We start from the raw sequence: 10,455 nt of genomic DNA on the forward strand, positions 1-10,455 counted from the left end.
CAGATTTGGGGCTATAAATCTATATTTACAGATTACAACCGCATATATCAAACCCTAATCGATCGGCAGCACACAAGATTACAAAGCTGAGTGAATAAAAGGACCACAAATATGGTGCTATAAATATATATTTACCGTTTACAACTGCATATAATATAAACCCTAATCGATCTGCAGCACACAAAGATTATAAAGCTGAGTGAATAAGACTACGTGACCACAAAAGTGTGGGGATGCATCTCATCTGATCTAGATCTGATGGCAGCTAGCGCGCGCCCACTTTCTCCGTCTCCTTTCTCTGTTGGGCTCTCTTGCAACTACTCGAATTTGAATGCTTTTGCCAGCTAGGGTTACATGGTTGTTAAGTACTACACAGCAGCTTAATTAGCGCCTGAGTTTTTCTGGACCAGTCTAGTATATAAGAACCCTAGAGTGCTGTTTGTTTGTGAAGAAAGATATATGTGCGCATTATGAGGTGGTCCTCGACTCGATGAAGAGTTATAATTAAGTAGGTAAGGAAAAGTGTGCTAGCTCTGCGCTTTGCTGTGGATCACTGACAGTTCTGCTGCTGTGATGTTGCACCACTTAGTATATCACTATTTTGATAGTACTTCTGCTGCTGCCCATGAGTTTCTCCATCACTCCCAACCAACCACCTTAACTTGCCTTGTGTTAGTTGTGTATATGCAAGTTTGAGGTCTTGTCCAAATTAATAGACTGTTGTTGTTAAGAAATGCAAAAGGGTAAAAGAGTCCACAGCATTTCAAAAAAAAAGAAGGGGAAAAAGATAAAAAAAAGGGTAAAAAGATATAAAAAAAAATGAACCTGACGTGAATCGAACACGCAACCTTCTGATCTGGAGTCAGACGCGCTACCATTGCGCCACAGATCCATTATTAGTTGTCAGGGTACGGTTCACATATGTAATCATGAGATATCATATCACTCTGTTCATTAGTGGGCTCATTGGATTTTGATGACTTAGGTTCTAGGCTTACACGAACCGAGCCCAATTTAGAACCGCTATAGGCTTGAGAAAACCTATTCACTTATTCCCTCTTCAACTTACCATTATGATAAAGCCCAAAGATGATTTCTGAAACTATATGTTTTGCTTAGCTCAGATCAGAAGAAATAAAAATAGCTTGTCATCAAAATTGGGTCCAAAAATTCTGGATTTTAGAAGCATAAGCTGATAAAACACATTCATTTACTATGGTGTGATAAAATATTAACTCCAGAGCAGTCCTCTTCTTGAAGTAAATCCAGAGCTTCAGCCAGTTGATCCTTTACGAAGGCATGACTAGCAGATAACTTGTTCCGATACACAAAAGAACCAATGTGGTTGCATTTATTTGAGATTGAATGTGAATGAACGAAAGAATTGTGGTCTAAGAAAAGAAATCATGACTCGTGATATTTGCTTCATTTAATTTACTGTGGGAAATCAGTGAGACAAAGAAAGAAGGCTACACAAAGTGCTCAGTAGGATATTCATTCTCATATGCATTGTAATCATAATACAATCTCTCTCCCTTTGGTATGTCCCTGTTGGCAATCAGTAATACCCGAGACTCGCCGTTGACATCAAATCTTACACATTTTAGGTTCTGCTTCTTTCTCCCTTCCCTGAACAAAATTACAGCAACTTTTATTATATTGGCACCGCAGCAGACATCATGTCTGATGGACAACATTCAATACCTAAAGATATTCTACACCTTATCGAAGCTTAATACATTATGTAGGATGTGATTGACTTATAAACATCAGTCACCATGTCAGAAAATTAGGCACTAGCAAGTGGTGAATGTATTCAAAGTTCAATTTATGAGGGCCATATTGGCTTTTAAGATATGTAATGTTTCTTTTTGACTTATCACACAGAAAGGATCAAAGGGATAAGGTATGTTATTCCTTCCAGAGTCATGCATATAGACGACAATGCAGCTATCCAATTTACAAATTTCAATTGGATATGACTTGCAGGGCTTTCATATAATGGGAATAAGGGAAACAAATCAAGGCATGAAACAAAATTTAGAAAGGAGGATGAACTTACGGTGTGTGATTGTTGATGCCATTGATGTAGCGGGCAATATTGCCATACTTGTCAGGACAAATGACAAGGCTTTTTGAAGGATCAGCAGCTGAAAGTAATGTCATAATGCTATCCCCATCATCATTTTCACGGTTCTTCAAGTAATCAACATCTCCAGTGTATTCTGTGATTATTGTCCAATCCTTTATAAGCTTATCAGCCTCAACTGTGAACCTATTGAAATTAAGAAATAACAATAAATTAGGAGTCCAATTACATCAGCTTTCATGAGCGACTATATCTGTTGTCCTGATACTCACCCCTCCTGAGGATCAAAAACAACCATGAGGGGCGGACATTCTCCTCTTTCCATCATGCTTTTGCACAAAGTTAAAGTCTCAAAATCTTCTTTTGACAAAACCTGAAACACATGAAATCAGTTAGGTCAATAAACATCACTATATTCAAGTATGAGAAACTTGCAATGCATCACAGGCATGAACTACTATGCATATATGCACCACAACGAATTTTAAATTCAGCACATTGCAGCAAAATATTGATCTCTCTTCCTGGCCTCATAAGAGAATTCTGTCCTTTTCTTTTGGCTCAAATTTCTTTTTATAAAAGTGGCATCTTTAAAGCTATAAAAAGAGTTTTCCCATTGGTTACTCATTACCATGCAACATGCAAGTCTCCATATGGGCAGTTGTTTCACTAAATGACACTACATTCAATCAAGTTGTCTAAATGCAGTTTCTTTTTCATTGTGTCAATACAGCTAACCAACTAGAAGCTCCAATTTTCCACCCTAAACTTCTTGTTAATACAGATTAAAGACACAGTAATTGGTTCTTTTGCTTTTGCTTGAAATCAATAGAGTACCTTTAACAAGTGAGAATTACCTTACAATATATTCATACTTTATATGCATCCCATAAAAATGCAATGGTTAACCAAGTCTATGATGCATGTAAACTTGAAAGTTTACGTACAGAACCAAACACATTGTTCTAGCCATAATACTCTTCACTATAGCTCGGAATTTGGATTCGCTTATAAACATGACTGAGGCACTATCCACATAAATAGACAAGTATTGACTACTCTGTAACACAGTTAAACAGAGACATTTACAGTCTATAACAAAACAATCCATGAACCATTAGACACCAATATACAAACTGAACCATTCTAGTTACCAAACAATTGTCATCTGAGTTTGAAAAGTGACTATTATTTACCTGCATGCCTCCATGTTCATAATCTGGACAGTTGGCCTCCCTCGGCGCCATCCCAGGCCTATAACTAAGCTTATTACTAAACTCAGTTCCCGTGGCCGTCAAAGCTGTTGCGAGGGACGCCATTTGCTTCAATCTCACAGCAGGATCTTCACTAGGACTAAAAGGTAACATTCTCCTTCTCTTCTTCGACATCACCAAACCACTCGCTCTCTTTCGCCTCCTTCGATTATCTACAAACAAAATACTGTCCCATTAGTATTTACTCCCACCAAACATACATGATACATAAAAAAAAATTTAAATAAAAATAAATAAAATAAAAACAAACATTTTCACATACACCCAAATTTGAAATGGAATTTATACCCTCTAACTCAATTTCTTATCGGGGTTTTACCTGGGTTCATCTTCTCCGATACTTCCGCGTTTCTCTGAATCCGAAAGAAGTCAACGATTTTGGTCTGGATGAGAGGGAAAGCTGTAATACCAAAAGAAGCAGTGTTTCAATCAAAATTGGGTTTTCCAATATACACCCAAAAACAACAAAACCATAAAAAATTAAAATTAAAATTAAAAAAAAAAACCCACTTAATTACACAACAAAAACTCGAAATTTTTTTTATCGAAACGAAATCCGAATCTGAACCAACAAAACAAAGCCAAATCGATGAACTCACACTTGGGTTTCTTCTGTTTGGAGCAACAGGGCCCGAACCAAGAGCCTTTGGGCACATTAACCAAGATGGGTCTGAGGCAAAACAGGTGGTACCCTTTATCGCAGCCGTCGCAGAGAAGAAGCTCCGCCGGCGAGTGGCCGGACACACATTCCTCGCAGCAAACGCCGCCGTCGTTTTCGGATTCCGATCCGCCGTTGTCGATTTCCATTTGGGGCTTTAGGGCTCGGGTTCTCTTTCTCAGGGCCACCATTTTGGCTCTGTGATTTTTGTCTCTGGGTCTCTGATTTTGGGTCGGGGTGGTATTTAACCAATGAGTGGCTTTCGCGCGCTAATTAGGGTTCGCGGGAAATGAATTTTAGCGCCATCTGGCGGGAAGTGATGGTGTTTTTTTCGGTTGTTTGGCGCCACTGTTTGATTCATGGATTGGGTCGGGTCGGGTATGATCCAAAAGTCAAGTGCTTGGCCCAACATAAAAGTAAATGTCGAGGATGGTTATGTAGGGCTGGGCCGAAAGAAGGGGGATCAACCCGAATGGCCCGGTTTGGTCAAATCTTTCAGGAAAATTACCCTCTTTGATCCTCTCCTAAGTAATAAAATTGCCTAACCTACCTAAGTTTTTGATTAGATAGTGACACGTGGTGTTATTGAAATCCAATGGTCTACAACAAAACTTGGTTTATTTTTTTCTATTTTGTTACTTTCTCTTTTTTGTTCTTTTCCTTCCGGGACTCTCTCTCTCTCACTCCCCTATGTTATTCTCAAACAAATCACCGGTTTAATTTCACATCATCATCACCACCAATCCCCATCCTCTCTCTCTCTCTCTCTCTCTCTCTCTCTCTCTCTCTCTCTCTCTCTCTCTCTCTCTCTCTCTCTCTCTCTCTCTCTCTCTCTCTCTCTCTCTCTCATTTTTTTCCTCTCATTCTTCATTCTCACAACCCAAAATCTCATAGAAGAAATTTGATATGTTTTTAATCGAATTGCAAAGATATAGTATGACTTGACTCGGGTTGGATCAGAAGAAAATTCGAAGTTTCGAACTGATGTTGGTCGATAGAGTCATAGAGTTATCTAGGTTTTGGTTTGATCTGGCAATGGGAGGGTGAGTCTCTGTTTGATATGTTGTGTTAGCTTGTGAACATTTTGAATTGAGTTCAGAAAGAGAGAAATACAAAAGCACAGTACATTGCATACCAGAACATTTTGATTTTATTTCAAAATCTTGGCCCCCTTCCGGCAATCGGAGCCGCCTGTTTTGCCTTTATGCAGCAACCTAATTACCTCACCGTTCCTTGTAATTAAACCCTTTGCTCTGCTCATTTGGTTTGAATTTTTCTCTAACTTGATACCTAGTTCAGTTTCCATCTCCGTTTGATATAATTGGATTAAATCACATTGTTTGGCAGCTGAGCTTCTATTAGAGTTTCGGTATTTTAGGATGGATTGTAGCACATTTTGGTTATCTTTCGATTTCAGAAAAAATGGAACTTTGATATGTTAAGTTTTGATTTTTTTGTGAAGCCATGTATATATGTATAAAGAAGAGGAGATTGCGAGCTGACAGGAAGAGGGAGGAAGAAGGAAAGAATATAGAAGAGAGGGTACGACAAAAATCTGAAAAGGGTATCATTGTAAAATTAGGAACCAAAGAAGATTTTCACCATTGGATGCAATATGAGCCACATGTCACCATCTCTTTCAAAGCTTAGGTAGCTCAGCTCAGTAACTAGCTTAGGAGAGGATCCTCTCCCTTGATACTAAACCGAACCTGAACACTGATTGTATGGTCTAGGATAATTATACCCGTGGTGATTTGGGTAAATGTTAAGATTACTTGTTATTTATTGGTTCCATCGAGATAATATCTAATTAATTGGTCCATGTCATAATGTGCTATGCATATTATGTCGTGATTCTATTGGAACATGGTAGTCTGAAACCAAAACACCGACAAAATTGCATTTAGTCTTTATACACCCTCCATACCAAATTGGACCAAAAATGATCCATTCAGAGCAACTTTTCAAAGATATTTGCGTTTACTATTGTTCGCATTCTTTATTCATTTTTATAAGATACAATCATACAATCTCTAACACATTATACAAGTAAGATGCAAACTAGCAACCATGTAGCAAATTTAGAGAGAGATTCTATAAAGGATATTCAAATAAGAGGATTCGACGTCAAAAAAATTGAAACCGATAACTAAATCGAACTAAACCGATAATTAACTTTGGTTCATAACTCGAATTCATCTAAATGAACAAACCGATTTGGTCCGATTTGACCGGAACGCTCCATTCCCTAATGTATATATATTCTGAGAAATTTTTCTGTCCTCCGGTAAAACTATGTCAGACTGACACATGATCTGCCGCTCTAATAGAATAACGCCACGTGGATTTTTTTGACACCTCATATTGTGATAACTTTACCTTACAATCTACTGCAGTAAACTAGACAAACGTGAAAAAAAAAAAAAAAAACTCCTAAACCTTCCGTTAGCAGCTATCGTTAACTATACAAACAGTCTCAAAGGAACCCTAGAGAATTTTGTTTATCTCATCAACCAAAGAATTTGCTGATACAATCTTGTTATCTTTCTATAAAGATTGAACTTCCTCTTTCCAACAATGAGTAGAGATGCAGACCATGATCATAATCAAGGTAAACAAAGCTGTTCAATCATGTTATTTTGAGTCTGATATGTATGTATTTGGTACAAGTTTATGAACTTGCTTATGTGTTTTTCGAATTGGACCCAAAGCCGTAAGTCAAAGTTTGCTGCTTTTATAGTAAAAGTTCATGTAATTTAGTAATTCAAACTACTTGCTTCCGTTTTCTCTTCCACGTTATACTGGCTTCTGTTTTTTTTTTCTTCCCAAATTGGGTTTAATTTGTTGCTTCTGTTGTTGCCATAGCTTCTTGCTTTGCTCATTTTTTTTTTCCCGAATTGGGTTTAGTTTGTTGCTTCTGTTGTTGCAAGTTGCTGCCATAGCCTCTTGCTCTGCTCTTCTTCTTCTTCTTCTTCTTTTCCCGAATTGGGTTTAATTTTTTGCTTATGTTGTTGCAAGTTGCTGCCATAGCTTCTTGCTTTGCTAGTTTTTTTTTTTCCTTTTTCTTTTTCTTCTCTTTTCCCCCAAGCTACATAGCTTCTTGCTTTGCTAGTTTTTTTTTTTCCTTTTTCTTTTTCTTCTCTTTTCCCCCAAGCTACATAGTTTCTTGCTTTGTTCACCCCCCCCCCCCCCTCTTCCCTAGCTACTTCGCTTAGGCTCTTCAATCTATTAGTTTGGTGCGTTTTTCTTCCTATTGTTTTCTTGGTTTCTTTTAGGAGTTGTGCTCTAGAGTAAATTGACACCCCTCTATAATATAGATGATTGATTGGAGTAAATTACCAAATAATTTATTAGTCCCTGTTTACATACTTGCTTCAATGTTTTTGCTCCGATTATTATGAACTACTTTCACATTGTCTGCACCACAAGTTTGAAATACTATTCTTTAATATGATGGTGGAGTCCATATATTTATTGGCATGTTATGTTACTCATCTTGATTCGTGCTTCTATGTAATTTTTTCTTTGCAATTTCTTTGTTCTTTTACTATAGCTACATATTACACAATATATATATACCAATTTATTAATTGACATGCCTACTGTAATTGACATAGAAGACGATGGAGAACATAGCATAGGAACTGCTTTGGGAAAAGATTCAATGTTTGTGAATCGTCAAGTTAGTAATGATGATGATTTGTATGGAGTGATTGTGAATAGTGAGGAAGAGGCATTTAACCTCTACTGTGAGTATGGTGCTAGAATGGGGTTTAGTGTTCCGATAATGCAGAGGAGGAAAACCAACAATATTGTGAAGCAAGTTAATTCTTGTTGTTCAAAATAAGGTTTTAAACTAGATAGTGATCATTCGGAAGTGAAAAAGGCAAATAGGCTGGACACTAGAACTGGTTGCACAGCAAAAATTCGATTTGGATTGCAAGATAACAATTTATGGAAAGCGACTCTCTTTGTCCCTAAACACAACCATAAGCTTGAAGAGCCAGAAGAAAGACAATTTTTGCGCTCCAATCGAAAAGTTTCAAATGCTCATCAGGGGGTGATTAAATCAATGAAAACCGCAGGTATGAGTACCATAAATACATATTCATATTTAGCAGAAGAAGTTGGGGGATCTCAAAATGTTGGATTTACAAAGACTGACTGCTACAAATTTGTAAGCAGAGAGAGAATGATTATGCTTGAAGCAGGGGATGCTCAAAGCTTGATCAATTTATTCAAGAGAAAGCAAATTGAAGATCCTATGTTTTTCTACACCGTGCAAGTGGATCAAGAAAATCGAATGACAAACTTTTTTTGGAGAGATGGGAAGTCAAAAACCAGCTTTGAATGCTTTGGAGATGTAGTAGTATTTGATATTACTTACCATACCAATAAGTATAACTTGATTTGTGCTCCTTTCGTTAGGGTTAACCACTATTGGAAAAATGTGTTGTTTGGTTGTGCATTTTTGCTAGACGAGACGACTGCTTCATTTATTTGGTCATTTGAGACATTCTTAGAAGCGACGGAGGGTAAGAAACCCAAGACTATCTTTACTGATCGATGTCAGGCAATGGCAAATGTCATTGAGAAGGTCTTTCCTGAGACACGCCATCGGTTATGTTTGTGGCACATATCAAAGAATGCATACAAAACTTGAATTGGTTGTATAGAAACTCTGATTTTGGTGAGCTCTTCAAGAAGTTTCTTTTTGGACTTGTGACAGAAGATGAATTTGAGTCTACTTGGGATGAAATAATACAGAAGTTTGACCTTGCAGGGAACACATGGCTCCAGACACTCTATGATCTTCGTGAAAAATAGTGTGCATTATTTAGCAAGGATACATTTTCTGCCGGAATATTATCTACACAAAGAAGTGAGAGCACAAACAATGTGTTTACCCTCATGTCTACTAAAACATTGAGTCTCACTGAATTTGTGCATCATTATGATAAACAGGTAGAACAAATGCGTTCAAGTGAATTGGAAGAGGCTTTCGATGCAATAACGGAATACCTACTAGGCTTGCAAAAAGTAGTGGAATTAAGAAGCAAGCTGGTATGGTCTACACTCGAAAAATTTATAATTTATTTGAGTTTAAGTTTATCGCTAGCTTGGCAATGAAGATGGAGGAAGTTGGAACTTGGAAGTGATGAGTCATTGCAGACATTTGAGCTTAATGAGGAGGGCCATAAAAGAGTGTACATTGTCCGATTCAATTCTTCGAATCTGACCATCTCCTGTAGTTGTCAGATGTACAAATCTATGGGCTGGTTATGCCGTCATGCTTTGAGGGTTTTGAATGTGAAAAATATTACTCAAATACCGACATTATATATACTAAAGAGATGGACGAAGGATGCAAAGAAAGGAGTTGAGGCCAATAGTGTACCGGTAGAGGTCAAGGAGAAAACAATAGTGACATTGCGCAGGAATTCTTTAATGCGAAAGGCTTATGATATAATCAGTAAGGGAGCAGAGACAACTAGTGGCAGTGACATTGCGATGCAGAAACTAATAGAAGCCGAAGAATTAATTAAAAAGAATATGAAGAAGTTATCTGTTGCGGGAGTTCTTGAGGTTACTGGTGTTAATACTTCTGCTAGTGGTGCTAACAAAAATGATACTTTATTTGAGGAAACATGAGTACTCAATCCAGCAGGTGTGTGGCCAAAAGGCATGAGTAATAAAAGAAGAAAAGATGAAATGGAGAAGAAACAAAATAAAAAAACACCGAAGGGCCAAGGTTCTAGTAAGTAATTTAACACTCTAAGCATTTTATGAAATGCTTATCAGTTATAGTATGATCAATGCGTTTTTATTTATTGTTTTTATTATTTACCTATGTAGGAAAAGTAAAGCCACCGATCAGTGAAGGGCCTTCACATACATCACTTCATGTAGTCCATAATTCAAGCTTGCCTCACCCATTTGTTGCATCGAATGACACAAATACCATTCACAAGGTACAATTTCAAAGATTTTTGAAATATTATTATTTTTAAGGACTTAAGATCCTTAATTAAGTTATGGTCAATATGCAGCAATTTCCAACTATGAGCTTGCCAACAACTAATGTTTATGCTCATTACGGTCTATATAATAAGGTAAGTTCAATTTTAGTTAAGTTCATAATTAATGTTTCGTGTTTTATTCTATTTTATTTCTATTATAATCTAACTTTAAACATGTTGTATCTATATATAGAATCCTACTTCCATGTTACCATTTTCTCAACTCAATTTAACATATGCAAATATGCATCAAGGGGTAACTATATCACACAGTTGAATCAGGTATAGTTCATACCTTCATTGTCAAAGTATTACTCATAATCAATATTATCCACTTCATTTTTTTTTAATTACAAAATTTATCTACAAGGATTGCTGCAAACAATCTAACTAATCAAATTCCTCGATCGAGCC

The 10,455-nt window shown here is 37.0% G+C and overlaps 1 protein-coding gene and 1 non-coding gene across 2 annotated transcripts; both read right to left on the bottom strand.

Moving 5' to 3' along the window:
* Positions 1–820: 820 nt before the first annotated feature.
* On the bottom strand, positions 821–892 carry TRNAW-CCA. The gene has a single exon. It is a non-coding gene; the product is annotated as a tRNA-Trp (tRNA).
* A 482-nt stretch (positions 893–1,374) lies between these two features.
* Positions 1,375–4,282, bottom strand: LOC112182755 (histone-lysine N-methyltransferase ATXR6). The gene is made up of 6 exons (XM_024321294.2): positions 3,963–4,282; positions 3,683–3,763; positions 3,286–3,515; positions 2,362–2,462; positions 2,063–2,275; positions 1,375–1,629 (listed from the first exon to the last, which is right to left on the bottom strand). The coding sequence occupies exons 1-6, from the start codon at positions 4,210–4,212 to the stop codon at positions 1,470–1,472; spliced, it is 1,035 nt and encodes a 344-aa protein (XP_024177062.1). The 5' UTR covers positions 4,213–4,282; the 3' UTR covers positions 1,375–1,469.
* Positions 4,283–10,455: the final 6,173 nt, after the last annotated feature.

This window comes from Rosa chinensis, chromosome 1, assembly GCF_002994745.2.
Source record: "Rosa chinensis cultivar Old Blush chromosome 1, RchiOBHm-V2, whole genome shotgun sequence".
Lineage (NCBI taxonomy): Eukaryota > Viridiplantae > Streptophyta > Magnoliopsida > Rosales > Rosaceae > Rosa > Rosa chinensis.

Bases quoted from the DNA above. Each gene is read 5' to 3' on its own strand.
- LOC112182755 (XM_024321294.2), bottom strand. From the start codon at position 4,212: ATGGTGGCCCTGAGAAAGAGAACCCGAGCCCTAAAGCCCCAAATGGAA. The intron at 3,764-3,962 runs GTGAGTTCATCG...TTGGTATTACAG, and splicing joins CAAACAGAAGAAACCCAAGT to CTTTCCCTCTCATCCAGACC. The intron at 2,463-3,285 runs GTAAATAATAGT...CATGTGTTTCAG, and splicing joins ATGAACATGGAGGCATGCAG to GTTTTGTCAAAAGAAGATTT.